Raw genomic sequence first — 27,270 nt, 5'->3', positions numbered from 1 at the left:
TAGCTTCAATCATTTCTGGGTATTGCCTTTGGTCCCTTGATCCCATAGACCGGTCACATGTGCACGTTTGGCACTCAAGTCCAAGAGACATCCGATCCTCCATCAAAATCAGGAAATCTGATGCGATGTCTACGGCATTTTCGATGAGCATGTATGTCTCCGTCAGAAGAAAAGTTGTAATTGGCCGATCTATACGCAATGGGCCTGAGCTCTTTGAGCCGAGCCGAATCTCACATGGCTCAAGCTCAAGTCTCCTCCTTCTTGACTAGAGCTGATCATGGGCCTCGAGACCCATAGGCCGTACCGGGCCCACTTGAGCCAGAACCGGGCCGCTCATTGATCCACCTCTGCTCGAGAGTCGAGTTTGACCCCAACTCCCACTACTCCTCTCAGTCACGCTCGGAAAAAACCAACGCCAAACGGAGAAAAAGCCGAGAGTTGGAGCTCGAGCACGGCTGCAATGGCCGCCAACTATCCCGTCCAGAAGAACACTCTCTACGTAGGTAAGTCTTCGCGCTTTAACTTCGTCTTCTTCTTCCTTTTGATCTTCTGAAAGTGAATCACGAATAAAAGACGACGACTGAGCAGGTGGATTGGCGGAAGAGGTGAACGAGGCGATCCTGCACGCCACCTTCATACCGTTCGGCGACATAAAGGACGTGAAGACGCCGCTTGACCAGGCGACGCAGAAGCATCGGTCCTTCGGCTTCGTCACCTTCCTCGAGAGGGAGGACGCCGCCGCCGCCATGGACAACATGGACGGCGCCGAGCTCTACGGCCGCGTCCTCACCGTGAACTACGCCCTCCCCGAGAAAATCAAGGGCGGTGAACAGGGCTGGGCCGCTCAGCCTAGTACGTCCCCCTCTTTGCTCTCTCTTTTTCTTTTCGGCTTAAACCCTAACTTCTTACAATAAGGATTTGGCGGTGTAGTTTACTGAATTGCGTTGGTTTCTTGTCGAGGCTGGAGGACGTTTATGTCTGTAGTATTTGGGTCGCTGTTAGAGTCGGATTGAATGGGTTAAAATTTTTGTTGGTGTTGTAGGATTTTGCAGGAGTAGTTCATAAGCTAAGTTGGATAGAGTTTTTGCTTTGTTGGCATAGGGGCATTCATTTATATGTCTTCCTATATCTCAGCCAACGGACTGAATTACAAGAAACTGAAATTGAGTTTCAGATGAAAATGTTGAGTGTTTCGGTGATGTGATGTTGAGGTGCTAAAACTAGGTTGTTGCCTTGTTGCTTGTGTGAAGAATATCTGATAATAATAGGAGCACACATTTTGCTGTGTGGTTTTCCTCGTTCAACTGTGTAGCTAAATCAGGTTTCCATTTGGGGTCTCTTGTTGGAGAGGGAACTCATCTTGTCTTTGATGTATGGTTACTGGAGTATTGTGGCTGGACTTATTTCTGGAAATGCTGCACTGATGTGAATTGCGTTGGATCTCTGTTTGGATGGAGTGTCGTATCACTATTGCATAGGTGGCTTCACAAACTTGAATGTGAACTGTCATACTTACTTATCTGACTTAAGTAACACTCCGTTGGCTTTAATCCTGGATATCTAGGGGCAAAAGAGGCAGGTTAATGTGTTTAGTAACAACTTTCTTTTGACTCTATTATCTACTCAACTCTGCACTGAGAAGAATATGATAGGAAAAGGAAAGAAAGATTTATTCGAGACTCATTCGTTGTTACGCTCTCCCATGCTTTGAAGCTCAATATGGCATTCATATGTGACTATAATTTTCTCCAAGAATCCCAAGCATGCTTTTTTTACTGATTTGTATGTGACTTTCCTAATGCAGTTTGGGCGGACGCTGACACATGGTTTGAGCGTCAGCAACAAGAGGAGGAAATGCAGCGTATACAGGCAGAGAATAGGGCAGCTATGGAGGCTGCGGAGGAGTTGCATAGGAAGAAAATGGCACAAGATCGTGAAGGGGAAAAGGAAGATGATGCAGAGCTGAAGGATGACCCAATGGCTGTGGCGGAAGCAGAGGCTCTGAAGCAGAATAGCTGAAGATGCTGGTTTTAAAGTGAGTTTGGATTTAGGAATGTGGTAACATCAGATTTTGGCATTTGGAATTGTAACGTAGCTGATCAATTTTGCCGCGGGTTACTTAACCTGAGCATTGGATTTTGTAACTACTGGTCCTTAGGATATCATTGATAGTGACGGCACCGTGTATACTTTGTGGCTTAAAAGCTTATAAATAACCTTAGTGATAATCATGCATATTGGTGGAGATAAGAAGAAAGCGATTGGTCCTGTTCTCGATCTTTTATTCCCAAGAAATAAGGACATAGTCTGTATCAGTGCTTATTATGGGATTCCTTTGCAATGACTGAACAATTTATCAATTATATGTGCTGTCTTAACTGTATATATTTCATACTTCGCACTGTACATAATGGAGAAAAGCCGTGTTTGACAGATGGTTTTCTTCTGCTGTGATGTTCTACTTGAAAGCTGTAGGATCGCGCTTCACATACTTTTGAATTTTGATGATTTTATTCAGTTGAACTTGGATCCACCGCTTAGTGTATTCCCAAGAATGAAAAAGCGGCTTTTCTTAGTTCTTGGATACTTCAAGCAATCAGGATCAGGATTTGACGGCTAGCCTTAAGCTATTAAAATAGAGGAAAGGGTTAAATCTCGAGTCTTACATTTCTTCTTAATCCAAGTTTGGAGGGGCGTCATTCAACGGATTTAGATATTTGAACTTGTGATTGACGCCAAAGGTAGTAGAATCACACGACTTATAATAGTAAGAACTCTTGGTTTTTACTTATCCAGTTGTGCTGATTTCTCAGCACAAACTAGTGGATTCCAATCCTGTTCCTATTTATTTGGATATCTCTGGAAGAGATTCCAGTCCTATTCCATTTTTTCCAGCCATAATCCTCAATAGAGTTGCTGAAGTCACCTGTGGCCATCTTTCAACTACACTAACATTTGCAAACAGAGTACAAAGAGCTCGTCTGTTTGAATTTCAGTCCATTGATTTCCCAATACAAGCAGTCTAAGAGAGATCATCAGAGGTTTTGCCATGAGAAGTTGAGAACTGCAGCATCCGGCTTCGCCCGACGGCGAGTTCCATGATCTCGAGTAACCAAAGGAACCACAGAAGAGGCTTTCAGCTGAGGGTCAGGACTCGGTTAGCAGGGTGTGATCATGCTGCCTCTAAACAAAGAGGATTAGAAATACAACCGAAGGAAATTAACTTTTCCCAGTTGACAATAGGAGAGGGGAGAAAACACAGAAAAGATCTTGGTGAAATTTGCTTTGCTACATCAAAAGCTCCACTTTATCTGCAAGATCTCGACCCTACTAGGAACATGGAGAAATGTCGAGTTCCGAAGCAGCTGCGCTGTCCAGGAACCACACCAACTTACGTGAAGCTGGCCTTACCATCTGTGCAGGCAGCAACGAGCAGCCAGTTCCTGCACTGTTCATTACCGACTTAACGGCCCCTGCTTTGTTTTCCCCCGTTACAACTACAGCAACATTGGATGCTGAGTTGATCACCGGTAAGGTGAATGTGATCCTCTCCGGAGGGGGATTCGGCGAATCGGTTAGGAAGGTCACCCATTCGTCTTTCTCGTTGAGTGCATTGTGGCCACGGAACAGCGAGGCCACATGGCCCTGGGGCCCCATTCCCAGAAGAACGAGGTCGAATTTGGGACAGTCACTGATCTCCGATACGTCTATTACGCGGGTCCGCACTAGCTGCCGGATAGTGAATTCATACTCGTTTGCAGCCGCTTCAGCAGACACCGCGTCATTCAGTGAATGCACATGGCTGGGAATGACGGACACCTGACACAACAGTTCGGATAACCATGAAATTTACACGAATATTAAGAGCACCTAATAGGATTAGTATCATCAGTAAGGACTAGAGTAGATGATTTAATTCTGCTTTTCTCCATAAAACTGAGAGATCGAAGCTCAAATCTGGTTCCTGGAATGTCCTATGTATGTTTGAACATGTTCAAATCGAATATTTATGTTCTCCCTACGAACTTCAACCTACGATGCGTTTTCCGCTACTTATTCAGTTTCCAAGAGCACTAGCACAAGTTCCATAATGTACAAGCATAGGAATTGAAGAAAACCAGAATCAAACATCATTCCAGAAAAGCTAATGCTCCTAGAAGTTGAACCTGAAATTCAAGCAGACATTTCAGCAAACCGATAGTAAAATTATCGCCCGACGTGCTCCAGGTTCAAGAACGCTAAACACCATCTACCTCTGGAGGTTCTTCTTTTTGCGTGTTGCCGGCTGAACCCCTTACCCAATTCATCAAAAGGACCAGTTTGAATTTGAAGTGTGTGATGAGTCTGATGGCTATGAACAGGATGTGCTATGCCTTTCCAAAATAAAGCGGCAACAAAACTAAAGACTCGAGACGGTTAAACCGTTAAACATTGTCATAGTAACAAACCTTAATCTTCGACATGCCGGAAGCAAGCCAACTTGTAAGAAGAGACGTACCTTAGACAAAATTCCATCCTTTGCCAACTTGTAATTGCTATCAGGGTGGTTTTTAGAGACGACACGCTCATCTGCCCAAAAGATATGCCATCTAGCCCAGTCAACAGTCTTGTTGTAAGGCGCTTCGCAAATTTTCCTGTTTAGCCAGCAGAATTTAGAAAAGGGCGTTTCATGGCGTATACAATTGTAAAGCAGAACTGCTAGTACCTCAGTAAATCGATGAGAGAGCCACCAGACAAAGCAATACAGAATACCCCTCTCTCCTTAACATATGACTCTGACAATTCGGCAACATAGTCTGCTAAATCAGTCCTAAGCTCATCCAAGTTCTCATGTATTCTCCATTCTCCTGTATCTTCGTGGATTACCGAGGAAAGCGCCATTCTTTGCAGCTCAGATTGGATAGAGATTTCCGATAAAGAAGAGCTGTATAGTTATGAAGCCAAAGATTCAGAAAAGAGAGACCCAGCAGCAGAATCCGAGAAAGCACTAATAAGCTCTCTTTTAAAGGGTAAAGAGTCCAAAAAACATTGAAGAACAATATTCAGGCAGCTAAAATTGATGAAGGGACAGTAACTTAATGAGAAAAGGACAACAGCAGCAGGAGCGGAGTAATAGCATTATAAGAAGTGGCAAAATATGAGATGAGGCATGCCAGAAGTTAGAACTGCAACTTAGACGAAGCAAAAATAAATGGGGTCTGACACTAGCGGCCAACAAAAAATGGCGAGGAGCTAACTTTGCTAAAGATGGTAATTAACTACTTACAGATGGTTATCTAATATGTCAGGGTATAATGGCCTTGTAAGGTACCAATATCAAGGGGACATTACAATCGACAACGTCGTGAAAATGTCGAAAATGGTTCATCAAGTGCAGTTTGGCAAGCTCTTTCCGACAAAAAATAATTATCATCATCAGATTCTCAGTGTGTTGAAGGAAGAAGACTTCTGCCAGAACAACCCTCACATGATATCACCTTGACCTTAAACTAGAAAAGTCTATAAGAATCGGATTAAAACAGCGCGAAAAAGAGCGAGGAAAGGTCGAACGTATGAAGAGGAGGGGCAACCAGATGGAGACTTATGTGTGAGGATCAAGAGGAAGAAGATGGAGTTGAAGTGGCGAAGTTACATACCAAGAAGCAGCCTTCCCGAAAATGGATAAGGAGGCATGATTTTATGTGTGCAACAAAGACCGGGCTGAGAACTTGGTAGGCTCTGATTAATGCATCCTGTTTTGTCATACAGCTGAAGACTTTTGGTTCACTAAATAAGATAAAAGATTCTTATTTAGTCTAATATAGGCTGGCTAGTGTGGATCGAGTAAAACCTAACTTCTGATGAGAGAGTCCGGCTGAAAATTCTATAAATAATGCTCAAGTCTCTCTTTAACACCGATGCACAAATAATTAGAGATTCATACCAATAGGCATGCGGCTCTGCTGGTAAAAGGATTGGAGAATGAGGACGATAGCATCATAGGCGCGGGATTCGACTCGCGCGTTTCGCAAATAGACAGAGTAAAAGTATTCCTCTGTTAAGAACGATAGATCCCAAATCAAGGGTGCAAATCCCTTCTCTCTTTATTATTGTGTTCTAAATTCTAGTTATGGTGATCTTGGGCGCCATTTTCGCGGGTAACATCTCTTTCGGGCTCTCTACATATTATGTCTGTTACAATGATGAAACTCTCTCATTTCTCTGCATGAAATTCAAGGGAGACAGCGACCCGAACTGCCAACATATTTTCCCCCCCAAACGGAAAGGCCAATTGATGCATGCAACAACTCATGATTCCAAGGTTGGTGCCGCAGCATTGAAGAGGGGCCTTTGATGTCTGGAATTTCGCAATTCATTCGCGTCTCTGAGGCTGAGATTCCAGCTAATTTTGAGGCTATCTAACTGGTGCCCCCCAACCCCTCTGCATATCTTTTAAATTAAGGAAACCAAAATCCCGTCTTGCTGCTCAATCATTGCATGGTGTTAGAACTGAACATGCAATGGCCCATTGCTTAGCCTAATCTTCTTGGTTGCATGTGTTAGAGATGCAATTCGTGCTCTCTATTGACACGAAAGCACGGTGTCCTGCTTTCCGGTGAGCAGGCTCGGAGAGCCGCCCAAAGATGTTTCAAGTAGGCAGTATCCCCTGGATACCGACCGACTTTTATAATTTGAGTGTTTGGATTTGAACCCATGAATAGTTAATATTATTTTTCGCTTTTAAGTATTGTAACAAAGATATGCTTTATACTAATTATAGTGGAATCTTCTACTGAATGTAACCATATTTTAAGGATGAAGCATGATAAATTTTATATTTTGATTTTTCTTTCTCGCTTTTACTCTTTATTTCATTGTAATCGTAAGCCGGATCCTAAAGGCATGTTATGATCTGAGAATAGAAAAAATTGCGTCAGTCACTGGCCTTACGCGCATGCTTTTACGCTATTAATATTCTTTTTTCAGGCTTTTAGTGGATGACACTAGGATTATTCTTTGGGTCAGAGAAGTAATGCTGATATCCTAGAATCAACTTCTGCGGTCCCTTTCTTTCTTTGCTGCAGAACATTTCATATGTCGGATTGGCTGGTGTGTATGGTCGATGTAGCAAGTTACGCTACAAGTACAACAGAGTCCAAACTCGAGAAGCAATTGAGATGATTGGACAAGTTCTTGCGACGATTAATCAGATATCTTGTTAAGACAGCAGGTGGGTCCTCCCAGGTCACAAGAGTCGCCTTGTAATAGGACGCGATCAATGGGTGAGTCGAGACGGACTGGGTCTAATGCCAAGCCTAAGTGTACTTTTTCAGGCGGTCCATGCTTTTTCGGTTAACATGAGTGGGTCCAGTTCTCGTTTTCAAATTTTTTGAACTGATTTGAACAAGTCTGATTTCCGAGTCGAAGGGAAGATTCATTCGAGAAGCGGATCAATTTTGAAATCAATTTTTAGTTGTAGTAAAATTCACAAAATTTCTCTAAATTGAGTCTAATTCTACCTCGCCTTATTTATTTGTTATCCATTTTTTTGTCGCCTCTCTCTATCTTCTTTGAAGTAATATTTTTGTGGATGAATGGAGAATGGTGTTTGAAAATTTATTCTGATGAATGGAAAGAGGAGTTCTTTGATTTATGTTTTACATTACATGTTTGAACTTTTTACTGTTTATAATTGTACATGGCCACATATTTGAATTTTTCATCATTTATAGTTGTAATCGACCATGAGTTTGGCGTACATGGATTTATGTTGATCATCTTTTACTTTGAGCCGTTTTGTTGCTCATATTATTTTTCTGTAAAAAAATAAATAAATAAAAAAGGTTCTCCGGTAGACCTTGAAATAGGACTAAAAAAACATGGTAGGTTTCAAGTTTAAAAAACGAAGAACCGATTATAATACGGTAGGTTTCGGGTTCCAAGTCTAGAATTTATTTATCCCGGAATCGATCATTCCTACGTAGCCCTACCCATTTTTCTTTGGATTAATATCGCCCAACAATCCCAATCGGTAACACTTTTTGATAAATTTACCCACTACAAGTTGGTATAAACATGGAAAATTTACCATAAACTAATTTTTGGGTTACCGAAGATCCCAACCGATGCAAACATGACACATATGCCCTCGGTTAGCTTCTGTTAAATTTAACTATGAAATTATTAAACTGGATGACACATGACAATAGCTCAGCTGATTTGGCAAGTAGTATGAAAAATCTATATGTTCACATGTGCTTTTGACTAAGGAAGGTTAACATATATTTGATCATTAGGCTCTATGAACAAAACTCCACCTCTAGTACAAGGTTCGCTAAATATGCTGAGAAAGCTATCTATTCATCTCTCGAATTTCCACGTTGACTTATCAAGTCAACTCAGTTATTGTCATATGTCATGCAGCTTAGCAATTTAACGATAAAATTGATGGAAGTTAAAAGAGGGTGAATGTGTCGGGCATATACCAGTTTATGATTTTTGGTGAAAATTAGTTAGCGATAAATTTGTCACAAATGTATCAATTTGAGATTTTTTTAGACCCAAAAATTATTTTAGAGTAAATTTATCACAAGTTTAAGTTTTTTCGTGTTGCTAATCCTTTTTCTTTGAGATTCATTAGGCTTAGGCGAGCCAAGTAGGTTCACTTGTCCGTCGATGAGGTCGCTCGAAGTCTCATTTTTGGATTGAAAAGGGTTTCCCATCCACGGAAAGGAGTGGCCCTTGAAGCAGCAAAATCTGACCTTTAATAACAAAAAATATATTTTCATCCCATCGATTTCCCACTGAAATTGCTCAATGCACTTGTGCTAAACTACGTCATCACCTGCCTTCCTCACAAAGCATCAATCCAATTAGACATCTTTCACAATGTCACATGGTCCTCTCCATCAGTTTAACAAAATCTAATGTATAATTTTTTTTATTCATCAGTTAGCAGCACGACGAATACCCGTGTTAACGCGGTCGGCGGTCATTATTTTAATTAGCGATCGGAGATTCTTCGATTGGAATTAGCTTCTTAAAAACTCTTCTTTCTTTGATCACCGATGTCCAAGAGGTGGACACATAAAACCAACAACCTCAATGGTCGGCTGTCCTATCAAAGCTGTAAACTTTAGACCAATGCACTTGCTTTCTCATTTGTGCTTGTTGGTGTCTGGGACTAATTTCTTTAATTGCGATCAAAGAAGGAACATATCGATTTCTATGCCATGCATTATTAACGCCTTGAATATTTCTGACGGCTGACTTTGTCTGAATGATGAGAATTTTAGGTAAAGGCCTACGAAGCCCAATGATTCTTGTGACTTTCCTTTTCTTTTCTCCCCTGAATTATTCCTGCGAATACCATCGATTGAGAAAAATATCTTGTCAATATATATGGCGACGTACTTGTTACATCTTATAATTCGGAATAAAGCATCTTTAAGGACGAAACTATTTCGTCTACAGTGTCATTATCAGCGATGCATCTTTGGTACCACATATTAGTGGATTACTTTTTGGGCATAGGGTTAGGTCATTACACCTGCTAATGTCGAGATTTAATGTCGTATCGATTGTTTAATCGCATAGGCAAGTCTTTAAGCTGATCACGAAAACAAGAGACCATGAAGTAGAAAGACAAGTTCATGGTGAAACAACTGTCGGTTCTAAACGTTTCAATCGGTTCAACTAATGGTTAAATCTCCAAGAAAAGATGTAATCAAACTCATTCCTTAAAGAAATTATAGGACAGAGTAAAGATGATTGAACGGCTTTGATTGTGCTTTTTCCAAAAAGGTTTAAGATCGGACTTGCTTCAATTGAAAAGTTTACAACTCAGTTATATGCCCTTCATATTGAAAGAAAGATTTCATTTATTAATCAAAATAATATTCGAAAAGTATATAGAAGATTTTCAAATCTAGCAAATCCCAAATAGCTACAGAATGTAGCAAAAAAGCAAATAACAAGACATAGTGTGTAGCTAGGCGCACACTCTCATCCTTCAAAAATAAGTTGCCATCATATACATTCGTTGACCGATCACTAAATTCAGTGACGAGCACACGCCGAGATCTCTCATTCTATTTGCAACGGCTTACGACGTGCGTCTAAATTCGGCGCCCTTATCATCATCGCCGAACAGTGATACCAACATCAACATATTGAAAGAATACAGATTAAATACCTCTAAAGAACTCTCACATCTAAATTTAGATTTAGTTCGGGAGAGTAAATTAGGACCATATGAAGTATATTTGGAGGCCAGCCCATTTTATTGTCTAACGATGTCTTCTCTGTCGCCGTCCTTCCCTTTTCCTCTTTCAGTTTCCATAGATTTCTAGTTCCCGCCTCTACCTTCTATGTATTTCCAGCGGCACTCATGCAAATCACTCTATCCAGAGGCCTTAATCTCTTCCTTTCCATGTTATTACATGTCAAACTTAATTGGAACGCATGATGAAGCACTGTCGTTTGGCAGATGGGTTAGGCATCTAACAGCAATTATTGGCGAAAACATGTTATGGGTCACATTACAATCAAAGAAAGATTAAGCTTATACTAATGGCAATCTAAACAGCATATAAAAACCGGGTTAGTTGGCTGTCAATCTTATCTATAATCAACCTGCTCGGTAGCTGGGGTTCCGCCAAACAGTGCAAAACAATTTCACTTGGGTTGTAAGAACAAGCCATCTCTGTTCACACTCTGGACATTTTCAATGCCCAGTATATACTCGTGTTTGCTAATGTATTTATCTGCGTACACACGGTGTGTGTGTACGGATGTGCATATGAGACAGAAGGATGTACACAGACAAAGCAAAGGCCACATGATGGGTGGGTTCATATTGCTTAGCTGCACATTTTAGGCTGGCTATCCTAGATATCACAGAGCTAATGCTTACAAGAAGCAGCAGCTTGCGAAGGATACAATTCAAGTGGCAGAATAGACAATAAAGTCGGAATGTAAGAGAAGAAAAGGAAAACAAAAATCAATTTACGAAACAACAGATGTCAATTTACGATCCAGTCGACGAATCGTAAATATACAAATTTCACAAGCCTCTATCATGGTTTCCATTAGTTTCATACTCCAATTTTCGGAGGGTTCAAGCCAAGAATTTCCCACAACATATTTCTTTTCACGATATCTTCTACTAGAAAGAGATGGGACAACCAAAAGAGTGTAGAATGTTTCATCCTCAACATGTTCCAGGAAAGGTAGCAAACTTACTCAGATTATCCAAGAAGAAAATGTCTAGGCTGCTGTCAAAATCAGAAATCAAGATAAAGGGTCACTGTTCTGTTCATTGCATATGGAAGTTTTAATCTCCAGTCCTTCTGCTTGCGGCTTAAAGGTCTACCTTTGCTCTGCGGGTCCCGGTTTTCCTTGACATCAGCCAACCTCCATATACAAGTTTCTGCATCTGTTTCAACAGAGTCCAGGAAGAAAACTCCATGCTTTTCTTGGCAATGAGGCTCCTCATCTTCGACATAGCATACATTCATCGGCATATCACTGAACCGATACAAATCATCAGGCACCTTCAGTAATCTTTCTGCCCCAGGAGACGATACCTTGGAAAGAGAGAGTTTTGTCATATGCTCATACGGCACCATGCTGCTTGAAAAGTTCTTAACATCACAGTAAACAGAAATGAATTCCTAGCTTGAATAAAACATAGCATACCTCCAGAGCCAAATTGTCAGGAATTTTGCCAAGTGCCCCATCTTCATCTAGTCTCTTCTTGTATTCCTGACTAAAGCTTTCAATATCCTCCATGCTGGGACATCCATATCTGGTGAGAAGGCAAATTAAATTTCAAGAATTTGGAATGGAACTGTTCAATATCTTGGAAGGCTCGAGTTTCTAGCAACAAACCAGAAAAGAAGGGAACGGTATCAATGTTACACTGTTAGTGCAGACTTCCTCTATAAACATATTCTAATATCAAGTCCAGGTGAGAAGTGAACAGCCTTGTTATGTTAAAATTGTCAGTTCAGTTTGTATAGCTCACACACATTTGAAAAGGATAGAGTTTGTCCACATATACCCAACAAAAGGTTCCACTTACAAGTAATTTCAAGTTAAGAGAAACCGATGTATAGGTGCATATCTATCCTTGACATGGTAACACGAATTCATGTAACATTGGGCAAGACTTAAAGAAGACAAGCATATATAAATTAAACTCTACCCAAAAAAAAAAATTGTTCGGCCAAAAAAAACAAGAAGTGCGACAAAAATAAAATCTACAAAAAATGGGCTGGGCTTGCATTTACGATGAGAGAGACTTGTGCAACATAACTCAAAAGAGAAATTGTTTGATTTAGAAGTCTCACTTGTTAGACATTTTGTCAATTCTCACATAGATATATCCACGAGGAGTAGTCTTGAAGGCATAGAGCTTCATGTCATCACCATAATGTGACAACACCTCTCGGGCAATAGAAAGAGTATGCTCTCCCCATGGTACATTTTGCAAGACAATTCCACCACCATCGGCTCCGTCACCAAGCTGTAATTTCACAGCTTCCTTAATGCAGTATCAAACAACATAAGCAAACCTGCGCAATGAAATGCTCGAAATGAATGGTGAACCTTTGGCTCAGCCTCCTCCTCCTCTTCCCACTCATCAGTAAGTTCTCCATCTTCTTCCACTTCATCTGCAGATCTTTATGTCATTGGCAAACATTATACAATATGTCATTTATGAGAAACAACATATATCATGCATCAAGAAGAATACATGGTGAAACATTGAAATAGTAAAAAAACCAGCCAACAGAAAAGTCTTGAAATTTAATAGATTTATGTCAATGCACACACATCAGACAGCTTTCTTCTCAACAAAGAAGATGCAATAACTGCAAATAATTCAAGCACAATTAAAGAAGGCGATCGGGCACTAGAGAAGAAAATTGAATTTCCAGAACAACAACATTTCCAAATACAATTAGACACCTCCAAGATCACAAAACTTGACAATTAACATCATCTACAGCACTCTTGATTTTCATGTACTCTGACATACCCACGAAGAATCACTGCACTTATACCAGTCCCTAACTTCATTCTTTATATGCTCAACTACATGTCACTCAACTCATCATCACTTGAGCTCACTGATGCACTTGAGCACATTAATAAACACAAGCAGAAGCTTCACGCTACTCACTCACGAGTACATCCTACGCTCTTGCATTATTCTATGCAAGTTCTAATTACTTGCTTCTCGCTTGATGAAAACAAACAAGGTTCCTCTTCAAACTACAAAAAGAACACATGGACACAAAACAGCCACATGTTAAGGTTGGTAACTACACAGGTTAGAACTACTTGGCTGAATCAATGTTCTTCATGTTGAAGAAGAGCCAAGGTTCTTGAACATGTCTTTTCACATTACGAAATGACAGTTCAGGAAGAATAAGCTAGTTTAGAGAGATGATTCTATCTTGTAAGGCTCTAACTTAACATGGAAACTATTTTCTTCAACAGTGACACCGTCTGTCATACTCACGTGATATCACCGAACTAATTATGTTCCTCTATTTTGTAGACACAACAAACACACTTGTTTTGAATTTGAAATTTGGACGGACTTGATTAGCTTAGTAATACCACATCAGCACGACATGCGGTATCGCTGCTGCACAAGTTACCTTTGAAAATTTGCAGCATTCAAAGATTGCGACTTGGGATGATGTTTTCAGGTATATTGTTATACAATGCAAAATCAACTCTTTAAACTAGCTTCTTTTTGGGACAAAAAACAAAAACTAACTTCTTGTTTAACATTGATAAGTCATGATAAGAAAGGAAATGTTCTAGAACCTCAACTCTTCAAAAATTATGAAAAGATGTCAATTTTGAGGCCAGTATGTATAGGCCTATGTGAATCTTTCATATCCTTGTATCAATGCTACCACTTAAGTCATTTGCATCCAGCTATTTGTGTTTTGTAGTATGTATGAACGGGGATCCTTGCTGCTAGTTCTTCATCAAGCAAGAAACAAGTGAAAAGAGCTTGCATAAAAAGAATAAGAGAGTGAAGCCTGTGCTGAAGTTCATATTAGACTCCTATAATTGGAAAATAATGTCCTTGAGCACAAGTGATGAGTGAGGTGTATGACTTTTAGCTAAGTGGATTTTAAGAGCGTACTGGTCTGAGTGCATTGAGTGAACTCTGTCAGTTTGTAGGAAGAAGTGCGCATAAGTGCAATGGGAATCAACAGGAAGTGCCGAGTATGTGTTAAGGGTAACCTTGTAAGTCAGCTGTAAGTGTGCAGATGCACTTGAAATTGCAGTTCTATCATTTCTAGTTTAATCCCCATCACATCTTTTGGGATTTACAATGCCAAAATGAACCAACATAATCAACACACCAAGTATCAGGAGCGCAAAATCGCACTAAACATCACTTTACTCAATCACGGCAACAGACTACTAACTCACTGGTCAGTTAACTCCAATCCCATCAAGAACTAGACTTCTTGGTCAGCTCCACGGAATCGCATCAAGAAACTCTGTCAAAACCACGAGAACTACAAAAGGAGGGGGAAAATTAGGACCTTCGCCTACCCAATGCAGTTGCAAGCCCTTCTGAATCAATGCCAGGAAGTAAATGCAAAAGCAGCAGTATTATGCATCATCAATTATCTTTCTTCCCTATTTTGGACCTTAGCTCCACGGAACAATATGCTACTGAATAAGCCACTAGAGGAGCAAATGGTCAAAAATCAGAATAGATGGTTCATGACAGCAATGCACATAATCCCAGACCCACCAAATAAAACGAAGGTCCAAAGAAATCCACAGAAAGAAAGGACTACAAACGAGGGAACGAAGGATTCACCAGGAAGTGGGGCCTCGTCAACATCCTCATTATCGTCAGAGGAAGAGGTCTTGGTGCTCAAAAGCAGACGGCGAAGGTAAGAAGGAAACAGGCACGAGCTGGCTCTTGAGGAGAGATGGGCGTTGCCCAGAAGAAAGAGGAAGGAGCTACGGAAGTTGCTAGCTGAGGGAGAGAGGCTTCTCGCAGATGGCAAGGCTTGTGAAGAAGCAGCAGCAGAAGAGAAGAGAGAAGCAGCAGAAATGGTTCGGCAACTGCGAGAAGAACGCCGAAGAAGAGAGCCCAGGAGGATCCTGCCCATCGGATTCGCCATCTTGTCTTTTGCGACTCCCCTTTCTCTTCGAGTCCCGCTCCACATGACCCTCCGGCTTTTATAGACTCCAGCGGTTCAATTCGATCGAGGGTTTTGGGCGCACCGCCATTGCGGCGCGGCAGCCGCCGGTAAACCCCAGGCCCTACTCGCTCCATAGTCATCGAGTTACGACCGAACTCTAAATCAACTCGTGATCAAAATGTGATGTTTTTGAGTCCATTTGTCGCTCATCTTCCAAAAGCTGACGATCCCATGTTTGTTTGCGGAAGCAAATAATACCGCGTAAGATGGACCTGGACGCATCTTCTTGTTCCTCACGTTACAATACAATTTATGTTTTAGTACCGTTCTTCGTAACGTGACGTTGTTATGAATTAAGAACTGAAATTGAATTAGATCGAATCTCCCGTTGCTTATCAATAGTTCAATGATAAAGCTATTGACTAATCCTATTTGGAGAGATTTAATTCATTTGAAATTTAAGTAATTTAGAATTAAAGAATTCAAAATGAAAGAATTCGTTTTGGCCGTTAAAAATAAGTAGTCCATTCATTCCCTATATCTTTATTTCTATTATATTATATCTCATCGTATCTGTTCTTCGATATATCATCCAAAATAATCCATCGTTCCATAATTTAGGAATGAAGCTATTTGTTCCATAATTTAGGGATGAAGCTATTTATAAATATCGCATGCTGTTCTTAGATACTTGAGAATCACCATTAACACCATTCGAGATAACCCTTCGTTCCAATAGTCCTGGATGGAGTTATCTACAACTAGCCAATTAAAAATTTCCAGATATACTGATACTAGCAAGTGCATCAAAGATGCAATTATCGATTCTCCCGAGTTTTCATTACTCAGATTGCTAAATTGCCGGCATCGACTCTCCGTGGAAGATCATTTTTCATGGACATACAGCCAAAAATCGATCATGACGGTGATCTAAGTATTTGTTGGATCTTGGCAAGGTCTGTATGTGGAGGATTGTTCTTGCTCAAATGGAAGAATTCCTACTACCACAATCCATTCCTCGCAAATGTACCAGTAAAATTACTAATCCCGGTGCACTCGGTGGCTGTATGGATCCAAGACGTGTGCTTCAGGCAGAAAAATTGTTGTGCTTCATATTTCGAGTCGAACACCAGCTCACCAGAGGTTTTGTCAAAGCTGGCTTCTTGGTGCTCTCGAAACTCTACCCACATGAAAATCAAGTAAAGAGAAGAATGAAGCAAAAGAACAGCTATTGCACGAAACAACAAACAATTATGTACACTTTCTTGATGCATCGTCTACAATCGGAGTATAGTGCGGAGTGTATCCGAGAGATTTTGAATAGTCTGTTGTGCTTGTTCTGCTTGCAGTTCCTGGAGCGGCATCTCTTCATGACACCTGAGAATTAAGAGAGAGACGTGGGAACGAGCTGACCAGTTTAGATACAAGGAGAGAGAAGCAAATCAGGTACAAGAGACGCTGAAAGCACGTAGCCCACAGGATCGTACATTTTGTGGTAGGCTAAAGCTTGTGCCAAATTAAGCAGTGTGGAGCTTGACGTGAGTCTTCGGTAAACACTCGGAGGAAGAGGCATCTGTCGCATATCCAAGCGAAGATTCCTTGAATTAATAATTTCACAAGCAAACACAGACACTGTGCAGATGATGAATGCCCATGAGTCTGTTGAGAGAGAGAGAGAGAGAAAGAGAGAGAGAGCACCTCATTTTGCCCCCTTCGGCCCTTCTTTATCTGTCCATCACCAGCAAAAAGCTCTTGCAATGTTTCGGTAGTTATGCTACCACTATTATCTCTTTGTGCACTGCCAAGAACATTATCAGACAAGAGAGCAATAGGGGAAATATTGGTTGCTCTCAAGAAAGGAATCGGCACAGTGTTACCAGCTGCATATATGGACCAAAGCTGCAAGATAAACAGAACTCATATGAGAAGGCCAACAAGTAGCATTCGTTCTAAGAAGCTTGACATGCCTTAAGCACCCAAGCTAAACCCTGAAAGAACCAAAAGAGAAAATAATGATAAGGAGAATCTGCTACATGCATTTCCCCGTGGTATTAATCAGAGAGGCAAATACAGTAAAAAGCCTGATAATTGAGTTTCTCTTATGGGCCATAAGGGGGCATAAGGCCATAAACGGGGCATACCTTATCCTGTAATGCAAAAGCTTTTTTACTGATGGTCTCATTCTTCAAAAGGCTGTTCACATCGTTGCCGCTTCCAACTTGTGTTTGACTCTCTGCCATCTTCAGATTTTGCTCAGGAGAGCCAAATAATGGTGAAGCCACTTCAAGGCTGTGCGCATTTTGGTGTAATTCTCCAACTGAAGTACTATTTACAGCAACACCAACACTATTATCCACCATGACAAAATATCTCGATCAACCCCTTGCATAATACAAAAACGAGGAAAGAGAAAACATCCAACAGAAATGTAGATGCATAAGGATGAGGCGATCTAGCAAAATTTGAAAGTGCAGGTCATCTTGGAAAACTAGCCTTCTTAACAGAAAGGGATGAGTCATCAGTTGCAGGAATTAGAAGAGATTCATCATGCATAAACAAAAGCATCATCCCCAAACAGATAACTGGGTTGTTTAGTCTATTCTATATAGGAATGCCAAGCACCTGAAATGAGCTGATCTGCTGCCGTCTTGGGGCAATGAAGCGCTATCTACATGTGAAAGCGCGGGCAACTGTTTGGCATTTGAAGTCTCTGTTGATGAAACTGTCTTGTCAATCTTCTTCCCATCATGAACTATGACAGTCCCAAAATCACCTGTTCAACATCAGCTTTATGTGAGGAGTCTTCTTAAGACAGCAGCCCAGCCAAAAAAAAAATTCAAATCATCTTTGTGGCATCACACTTCGAATGATGGGTGCAATATTCTCTGCTATAAGAACGATAGGCAACACACTAGTTTCGAAGACAAGTCCCCAATTAATATCTGACAATAACTTGTAATTTGCAAAATTGAGTGAGTGTTACTGTCGACTAAATAAAAATCCATAGCTAAAACTTGCGCCTGAATTATAATGTGTCACAGATGGATCAAGCATATCTTATCAAAAAGGAAAAAGGGGAAAAAAGAACTTGTGTTGGAGAAGATCTTCAGATGACAACTTATTGACACCATCTTCCTAACTAGGTATGCACAAAAGATCTCTTTCCTACATGCGTAAACCACAACGTGTAAGGAAATAAGGCAACAAGTACATTTAGCATCATCAATGGTTAAGATTGCTATCACTTGCCTCTTCATTAAGAGAGAGAAAAGATAAAATAAGCTAACCAGTGCAACAGCAAGGTTCGTCATTATGAACCATGACATCTACAGGTCAAGGAAATATCCCCTATGCAACGAAGGGCTAATATTGCTGCAGCTATTTGACATAAGAACATCCAATGTAGAAGTCTCGTATTTCAATATGCTTTCCTCATGAAATTTTTTTTAAAGATTGAGGACTATTCATGGTGAAATATGCCAGTGCTAACCTTCTTTGGTTTCTTCCAAGCTACCCAATGCCGGTTGCTTCTTTATAGTGCTACTTGCCAATATCTCATTTGTTACTTTTGGTCCAACAATGTGAGGTTTGGAAGGAACAGTATCGCCATAGTCCTCATTAAACTGTGGACCTTCAGGTACCTGTTATATGGAAAAATGTAAATGACAAAAGACAAAATGATTTATGCAGGAAAAAGGTGTAAAATTATTCATACACCATCCACGGACAAAATTGGAGCAACACTTTGTGCTTGTTCCATCGAGGCCCTGCTTTTCCTTGCTTCTTCAAGCTTTGGCAACATTGCAGAAGCTCCACATTGGCATTTTTCAATGAATTTGTGCTAAATATCATCGAGGAAGAATAACCTTCAGTTAACATCAACAATGAATCCACACCAGATAGATCAAAAGAAAAGATACCAGAAAGAAATGGACATCTGAAGAAGAAAAACTATTACCACCAAAAGAGAACAGGGAACTAAAATGTATTATCCAAGGCCGACATGAAAAATAATTTCTGGAGAGGACCCTACATTCAGTGTTAAGCTCCGAAAATTTTTCACCAAAAACACATGGTATTACCAGAAAAATTTCCATTATAGAGCATCTTCACCCAGCTTAATCTAATTACTCAGAAAGAGGTTAATACCTCTGGAGCATCTTCACCCTACATTTGGTGTTAAGCTCCGAAAATCTTTCACCGAAAACACATGGTATTACCAGAAAAATTTCCACTACAGAGCATCTTCACCCAGCTTAATCTAATTACTCAGAAAGAGGTTAATACCTCTGGAGCACGTGAGGCTCAGACAAACTCACCAGGTAAATAAGCATTTAAGAAAATCAGTATTTAAAAAGAAATATGAAACTCCAGAATTACCATAAGAAACTAAACAAGAACCATTGTCACGGTTTCAAAGATGAAATGGTTTTCACGCAGTCTTCTAGCTTCAAATGTTCAGGTGATATCCATGTTGCACTTGCACTCTTATTAAACAGGGAGTGAAATGTATGGGTATAAGTTTCATTGGATACCTTTAGCATCTCAGATGCAGTAGGGCGCGGACGCGGTTCTTTTGTAAGGCACTTCGCAACAAAATCATGGAAAACAAGGGACCTAAAGCATACAATAAGCAGAGATCAGACCAACAATTTCTATTCCAAGCTCAAGCAATCTTTAAAACAGTTGCTATGGACTATATTATTGCACAAAGTCACCAGCATAAGGTATGAATAGGCATCAAATGCTATATGTTTGTATATGGGTCTTTTCTTTAGTATCGCAGAGAAAACTCACTTACAAGTATAGCTGTAAGCATGAAAAGAAGGGTAATTACATGCCACTATAAGGGTGCATAAATGGCTTGAAAACTAAATCTGCCCTCACAAGAGGCCTTCATAGCTCATTTAATTCAATATTTGAAAGTTGAAACATTATGGTGCATCAATCAGACAAGACAGAAATTAAGAGAGAGCTTTCATGGCAAGTCATCCAAGATAATATGTGATATAACCACTGTGATACCCAGAAGAAAAATTTGGGAGGCCAGCCAGAGCGTCCAGCAAACATTCACAGTTTTAGGGGATTCTTGGAACAAACCATTTTTCTTTGTCCTCGAGCATCGGAGCTGGTTCAATCGATATCATAAATATTACCTGTTAGAGAAGAAACTTGTATAATATGTAAAGCACAAAAAGAAAAATCAAAACCAACAAGACAAAGGAACTATAAAATACGAAAGGAAAAGATGCATTGTTCATTTGTTCCTAATTGGTCACTTTATATTCATGATAAACATCTAACATGCACAGGCCGCGACAGCTACAGACATTGCTAAATGCTAAAGCATGAAATGGACTGGAAAGAATTGCAAAAATGCAAGAGATAATGATGCCACGATACTTCAAACAAAGCCTGGGTGGGTGACAGGCCTCGCCTGGTCTGACGGGTAAATGTTTCATAAGAAACTTCTCTTAACCACATGATTTTCGAAAGTACGTAGGTACGAGAAAGAACAATACGGCAAATTTAAGATCCTATACACAAGCAAATACTTCCAAAGATGGTACAGCAGAATCGCATTTATCAATCTGTCAGTTCTTTCAACAATTCAGCATTCCAATCCCCTAGAAAAATAAAGGGAAACATTCGGATCTGCTCTAAATCCGCCTTCCATTGGAAGAATTATTAAGTCTCTGACATGTTGAAAAAAACTAACAAAAAAAAGCACCTAGAAGTTAGAAACATAGAACAAAGCACACATCTGTGCTACTTAAGAGTTGCATGGCATTATCAAACAGTGAGCCATGTCAAAATAGAACAAATGGCAGCTAATTTTGATTGCACAAATTTACCAACTCACCCTCATGGGATGGACTGATGCTCTAGGAGGAAGTCCCTGAAAATTCAACAGAATAGCGGATTACATGCTTTTCTGATGTTACTGCTCATTCATGTCCAATTCCAAAACTTTTTGAAGTAGATCTATAATTATGACTCAACATAGCCTAAGAAGGCCCAATATCAAAGTCAATCTGATGAAAGTCAAATGTACACCTGCTTCCAACCTAAAAAAAAAAAAGTTGTAAATTCCTGAACAGATCATTTTAGTTTTGAGCAGGTGCACAACACAAGATTTTGATTTGCAATTATTAAAAGTTAGCTTTCTAGCTTTAATTAGTTATACAAGCTCTTTCTTACTCATCCTCTCTATTTAGTAACTAATGGTTGCAGCTTGAGCTGAACCAGAACCAAAAAAAAAAAGATGCACATGTTGCCCATGCTAACTGACAATAAGACAAATTTTAAATTTGTGCACCTCTGCCATTTCAATTGCAGACACACCAAGCGCCCAGACATCCACCTGAAGAAATAAACATACCATTGCATTAAGATGTAAGTGATATCGGCGATCAAGTTTAGTATATGTCCATATCATCTTCTGGAAAATAAAACAATGAGGCTTCTAGTCAGTATGCCAAGAATTTGTCAGTCTTTTTCTCCCTTGTTTATTGCTAAGGTACATATAGAACAAAAATCCCCTCCATCTAGTGCAAAGTACAATTGAGGTTCTAGTACACACTAAAAGGCAAAATACAGGACATATTGCATTAAAAAGACATTCTCCGACAAATTTTCCATTTATGACTGACAACAATTCCATCGAAAGATACTCGACAGGAATTCTATGCATTCAGAATACTAAATGCTTGGGACCTCTTTCATCAATATTGAACCACATGACGAGTGAACTGGCATATCTTGCAAACCCCTACAATTCTAATTTGCAATCAAGAGGCACGAAAGCACAAAGGCAGAAAATTTCTAAAATGAAAAGAATTGCCTGGATCAATAAGTAGATAAGATACCTTTCCATCATAGCGGTTTTCTTGAATAACTTCTGGAGCCATCCAGTGTGGAGTTCCAATAAACTGCATTATCATATAGTCAAGTAAGATTGTGGCCTCATCCATACGAAATACAAACAACGTAACCAATGTGGTCTCACAATTGTTTCCACAAGAACCGACATCTAAGTGGCAACCCACTCAGCAAAATGGAGCGAAAATGTTAAACAACAGCATGTGGTGAAAAGTGAGTACATAATTGGAGAGTGCTATCTGCACACAGACGAGGTATTGCATGAGATCTTTTATTGTGAGCAATCGCAGTCACAAAAGCAAATTTGTGATACAAGAACTTTAGGAGGAAAAGTTATCATTAGAGACATAGATGGTTATGAAGACTACATGCTCACCAGTCAGAAACTTAAAGTTGACCCACATTGTGTATTACCATTTCTTTAGTTCAGCTCCTAAGCTACATGACATGCAATAAGTTTCAATTTGTTAACCATCCAAAAGACATTCCAAGGGGAATAATAGAAGATGATTTTATTAGAGGTCTTTGTCAGTATCTTAGACTTAACTTCCTCCATAACAAAAACTTCTTCAACCATACAGTCATGAGATCACAGCAGCTTGATAATAATATGATAAATGTTTTCATTTCAAACTCCGATGGAAAGGTTGTGCTCTGCGACGGTGGAAGAACAGACATTTCTCTTTGTATAACCTGCATTAGTGTTTTCAGAAATTTTCAGATAATCTTTGTCCACGGAGCTTATATTTTCTTGGCTCATTAAACATTCAGCATGATCCACTGATCAAACAGCTCCTGAACAAACTCATTCGGAAATGTTTATGATAAACAACTCACTTCCAATCTAGCGACAAATAGTAAACACCCAACAGTCTACAAAAATGCATAGTGACAGAAACGCCCTAGTTCTGACCAAAAAAAACCAAAGAACAGAAAAGCCCTAGTAAATATGTTCTCCCTCTCATTTTAAAAGCTAAAACAATCCACGCTTCAAATCAAACTGCCAAAAAGTATCCCAGAAAAATAACATTACTTCAAGACCTGCAGATTGGTAGAGTAACCTTATGCTGCCCTCAATGAAAATGGAAACTCTTGATGTATCAAGTGGTGAATATCTCCAGGTATTCCAGCTTATACGCATGTCTTTTGAAATTCAAAACTTTTTATGCATTTGCACGTTTGTATGATTCAGATTTCTATCAAACTTAAGATAAAATCTCTACAAGACCAAATTGCAACTCTCAAGACTCGCTTTGCAACTGAAGACAGGAGAAGAGTTTTACCGTGTTTCGCTTGGACATGGTCCTGGTAAGTTGCGCAGCTACCCCAAAATCACCTGCTCATTTCATAAAAATAATAAGAGTTAGTCTCCAGATGTCAAAAGAACGACACACTCACACTGTTGAAGTTAACATACATCAGAGATTGGTATACTATTAGTCTTAAAAGTCCTACGGAATCAATTTTCTCGGAAGGAAGATTATCTATAGGTAGCTCGACTCATGTAGGTACCACGCACATGCTCCCCTCTTATTTTAAAGTAAGGAATTGATTATGAGAAAATTACATAGAATTTTGAGGAGCAAAATATTTGGTCTTTCTTGTTCTTTATATTTAAATGTTATTCAGATTTTATTAATATAAGAAGTTTGTTATTCAGAAAATTGAAACCACCTCCCACCCCTAAAATTGTTTCAGCTCCATTATGAGGCCTCGCACTAAATTGGAATGTCTCTCATAACCAACATTCTCGATATATAGTGTTACTTGCTTAATAAAGCTCCATTGAATGAATCAACTTCTCCCTCCTAAAAGCCAATAGTAGACGAGGACCTACGAAATCTCCTCCTTAACACTATGTTTGGGAGGAAGGGTGAGGGAAATTAGGGGACAAAATATGATTTGCTCACAGAACTTTTGAAACTTTCCCACATTTTCCTCACAAACTTTCATTCCCCTCTTTTGCCTTCATTTTCCAAACATAGCACAAAAAGATTTGTCACTGTTGTCATATCTCGACTTTAAATTATCGGATATATGAAGTGAGGACTTTGACACCAAATTCATAAAATAAGATCATACAAGGTTCTCTTAAAGTGAAAATTGTGGAAGCACTTTTAGGCTCTCTAATATGCAAGTTCATATAGTATCACATTTATCTCATCATCACCTCTCATGATCATAAAAAATTATAGTTTTTAGGATACCCTGTTAAAGAGAAAAACTGTTGATTGAACTTGCAGCTGAAAAATTATCAACCTTACTTACCCAGCTTGACTTCCCCTTGTTCAGTCAACAAAATATTTCCCCCTTTAATGTCTCTATGGACCTTGAAAATTGAATGCAGATAAGAGAGGCCCTACACAAGGATAAGAAAAGCGTAAGTGCAGATGAAACTATGTTTGAGAATCAGAAGATTGGCTAGTGGCTGGCGAATGCGAGAGCATTAGTCATGTACATGCTCTATAGCCTCACAGTTTTTGGCAATAACATGCATCCATACACGAATGAGATGCACTAGTTCACTAGTAGATGAGATAACCTTGTCAAAATTAATTAAAGATGGTTAAAATGGGCATCTATAACAAACTCTAGAACAGGATAGTGCATATCTATGAGCAGGCTCACTCATTTTCACTGTCATATACCGACACTGGTGCCCGGCTACCATTACCTTCAAAGCTTCCCTGCAGATATATGCTATCTGAGACTCCTCTAGAGGCTTTTCAGTGACATTCATTAGGTCAGCGACGCTTCCACCCCCACAATACTCCATGACTATCTGTGAAAAAATCAAGACGAGTGAACCCCAATGACCATGACCTCATTGATAAATTAAAAACAAAATTTTACATAACATTCAAAAACTTTATCCAGAAGAAAATAAGCTGGACCATGAGACATAATTGCAAAAGACCAATGTGATTTCCCTACCCAAAGATATTCCTCCCCCTGGTAGCTTCCAAGGTAGCGCACAACATTGGGATGATTACACTGCTGCAACATCTCAATCTCGCCTCGAATTTCCTCGTATCCCTCCTCCTGTGCGACAAAACCAGCTGCTCTACTTAAAACAATTCAATCCAGTTCAAAGTAATTACAAACTCAACAAACTACAGAAGAAAAGCTGGAACCCACCCCTTCACTCAATGATATCACTTTGATGGCGACAAGTTCAGACGTTCTTCTATCTCTAGCCTTATAAACAGCACCATACGAACCTTTTCCTGCCAAACCCAAACGCCATCCTCACTCAACGCAAAAACCAAAGCACAACAGCTAAGCAAGCAATTGCTATTCCACCAAATCCACTAGTTTTAAGTAAATTCTAACTCATACATGCAATACACAAGTAAATCTTACCTAGCTCACTCAGCAAATCATACTTAGAAGTAGGATCCTCTCTCGTGATGCTCTCTGGCATCGAACTAGAAGAGATCTTACTGACCGGCCTAGCCCCTGCATCTCCCTGCGAAGAAGAGGATCCACTTCCCTTCCTCTGCTGTTTACCTCCAAGCCCCTGCATGCTCGCCACGGCCCTCCCCATGGTTGAATCCTTAAAACTATCACCACCAGTCCTCCTCACTACCGTCCCACTAACGGACTCCCTATCGGTCGGTTTCACCACGAACGTCGAGAAACCTTCGCCCTTGTCGTCCTCGTCGTCATCTTCGAAAGTCTCGATCCTCTTCTTCAAGCTACTATTGTGGGAATCCGAGTAATCCAAGTCCCCGTGCATCACCGAGGCCGGCAACGGAGAAGAATAGGAAGAGTATGAGGAGGAAGCTTTGCTGTTCCGGTTGCGGTCGGTTTTGACGATCATGGTGCCGAAGTCCTCAACTCCCCCGTCGGGGTCGTTGTCGTAGTCGATCGAGGCTCCGCCGCCGAAGTCCTTGGGAAGGCGCTTGAGGAGCGGAGGCAAAGAAGAGTCGTCCTCCTCTTCTCCTTCTTCTTCGCTGGCGCCATTCTTGTAGACCATCGTGGCGTATATGTCGTCTCCCTCTTGCTGCTTCTCTTCATCGGAGTCGGAGTTATTGTGGATGACGACGGTGGAGTAGAGCTCGGATCTCGTCGGAGGCGTGCGGTCTCTGCGATCCATCGCACGGGGGGTGGAGGGGGGTGTGAGGAGTACGGAGCGGAAAAATGACGCACAGATTTGGCCGAACTCGCTGGACAGTGGACTCGGCGATGAAGACCCGACCCGAATTCCGAGCTCCGACGAGTCCAACTGGACGTGCTGGGATGATGATTATCGATAAAGCCAGATGTACGATGGGCCTCGCCCGATGGGCTCCATCTGTTCCAATCGGGTCCTAGCATGACCCGAATATTTATGCCAATTCAGTTCGCATTTTATCAATTGAGTTCATTTGATCAGTTTTAACTGAAAATTGATGATATGGATGCCGCCTATCATACATAACATTATAGACGTTAACGTGAAAATTATTTTAATTATTATAATTTGTAAAATTTTATATTAGGTGAGTGCAAGGATAGCGACCACCTCACCCAATGGCCAGTGAGGCCTCGTGGCCCTCACCCGACCTCACCCGGATCTAAGTGAGGACCGCCAGCCCTAGCTGACCACTAGGTGACTACCGGAGCAAGGGTGCCCTTGCCAAGTGGTAGTTGAGGCTTGTGGCTTTGCTCTGGCCGACAAGGGCTCATAGCGCTAGCTTAGATCCGAGCAAGGTCCCGGTCACCGTCGTGGTTGGCGGCCCCTTACTGAACCTTGATAATAAAAAAATAAAATTTAAAAAAGAAATAAAAATTTTTAAAATTTTCATGTCAATGTCAATAGACATCCGTATCGATAATTTCTCAAAATTTATTGGATGAACTCAATTGGCAAAATGTGAAAAAGATTTAAGATTCAATTGGCATATTTGAAATATTTAAGATTAAATTGACACAAAGTGTAATAAGTTTAGGACTTTTTTTTTTTATAATTTTCCCAAGTATTTTTTTCCTACTCTGAGTCCGAAATGATAAGTTGAAGCCAAATGTTATTCATCTATCTTTGTCATAACGGGTTCCTTCATTCATCACAAGCGGCAGAGATTAGCATACACGAAAGAAATTGCAATAGAGGATTCGATCTCGGAAACTTAAATTCCCGTTCTTAACTCAACCAGGATGCCCGTGATGTTTCCTTCGGAACTCCAGGAGGCTAGTAAGTGTGTCATCTAGTAAACCAAGTATCGTTGGT

The 27,270-nt window shown here is 40.3% G+C and overlaps 5 protein-coding genes across 13 annotated transcripts in view; 1 reads left to right on the top strand and 4 right to left on the bottom strand.

Annotated features, from left to right (window-relative positions):
* Positions 1–27,270, bottom strand: part of LOC115752891 (cell division control protein 48 homolog B) — a 51,401-nt gene that overhangs the window by 1,124 nt on the left and 23,007 nt on the right. The window contains exon 13 of the transcript XR_004016815.2: positions 27,223–27,231. The gene's annotated coding sequence lies outside the window, so the exon portion shown is untranslated. The remainder of the gene's footprint in view (positions 1–27,222; positions 27,232–27,270) is intronic.
* Positions 358–2,180, top strand: LOC115752939 (peptidyl-prolyl cis-trans isomerase E). Its single transcript, XM_030691380.2, has 3 exons — positions 358–503; positions 589–852; positions 1,805–2,180. Exons 1-3 carry the CDS (start codon positions 461–463, stop codon positions 2,017–2,019), a joined length of 522 nt encoding a protein of 173 aa, XP_030547240.1. The 5' UTR covers positions 358–460; the 3' UTR covers positions 2,020–2,180.
* Positions 2,985–5,622, bottom strand: LOC115752925 (probable 6-phosphogluconolactonase 1). 4 transcript variants are annotated; one of them, XM_030691368.2, is made up of 5 exons: positions 5,468–5,502; positions 5,332–5,392; positions 4,706–4,924; positions 4,499–4,634; positions 2,985–3,819 (listed from the first exon to the last, which is right to left on the bottom strand). In XM_030691368.2, exons 3-5 carry the CDS (start codon positions 4,879–4,881, stop codon positions 3,331–3,333), a joined length of 801 nt encoding a protein of 266 aa, XP_030547228.1. In that variant the 5' UTR covers positions 4,882–4,924; positions 5,332–5,392; positions 5,468–5,502; the 3' UTR covers positions 2,985–3,330. The 4 variants fall into 4 exon arrangements, with proteins under 4 accessions (XP_030547228.1, XP_048134773.1, XP_030547220.1 ...); XM_048278816.1 differs by lacking the exons at positions 5,332–5,392; positions 5,468–5,502 and adding an exon at positions 5,586–5,622; XM_030691360.2 differs by having other exon boundaries at positions 5,267–5,558.
* LOC115752918 lies at positions 10,951–15,457 on the bottom strand. Its single transcript, XM_030691337.2, has 5 exons — positions 14,846–15,457; positions 12,592–12,656; positions 12,333–12,508; positions 11,680–11,788; positions 10,951–11,567 (listed from the first exon to the last, which is right to left on the bottom strand). The coding sequence occupies exons 1-5, from the start codon at positions 15,198–15,200 to the stop codon at positions 11,265–11,267; spliced, it is 1,008 nt and encodes a 335-aa protein (XP_030547197.1). The 5' UTR covers positions 15,201–15,457; the 3' UTR covers positions 10,951–11,264.
* On the bottom strand, positions 15,995–26,286 carry LOC115752861 (serine/threonine-protein kinase 4 homolog A). 6 transcript variants are annotated; one of them, XM_048278811.1, is made up of 19 exons: positions 25,422–26,286; positions 25,197–25,285; positions 24,993–25,100; positions 24,733–24,840; positions 24,327–24,417; positions 23,342–23,394; positions 22,046–22,108; positions 21,496–21,540; positions 21,040–21,075; positions 20,277–20,332; positions 19,712–19,793; positions 18,892–19,017; positions 18,667–18,817; positions 17,799–17,949; positions 17,318–17,525; positions 16,875–17,075; positions 16,664–16,749; positions 16,436–16,553; positions 15,995–16,356 (listed from the first exon to the last, which is right to left on the bottom strand). In XM_048278811.1, the coding sequence occupies exons 1-18, from the start codon at positions 26,155–26,157 to the stop codon at positions 16,454–16,456; spliced, it is 2,490 nt and encodes an 829-aa protein (XP_048134768.1). In that variant the 5' UTR covers positions 26,158–26,286; the 3' UTR covers positions 15,995–16,356; positions 16,436–16,453. The 6 variants fall into 6 exon arrangements, 4 of the variants coding, with proteins under 4 accessions (XP_048134768.1, XP_030547123.1, XP_030547127.1 ...); XM_030691263.2 differs by having other exon boundaries at positions 16,157–16,553; positions 17,318–17,522; XM_030691267.2 differs by having other exon boundaries at positions 16,157–16,553; positions 17,318–17,501.

The sequence above is a fragment of the Rhodamnia argentea genome, chromosome 5 (genome assembly GCF_020921035.1).
Source record: "Rhodamnia argentea isolate NSW1041297 chromosome 5, ASM2092103v1, whole genome shotgun sequence".
Classification (NCBI taxonomy): Eukaryota; Viridiplantae; Streptophyta; class Magnoliopsida; order Myrtales; family Myrtaceae; genus Rhodamnia; species Rhodamnia argentea.
This window is presented reverse-complemented; position numbering and strand designations above follow the sequence as displayed.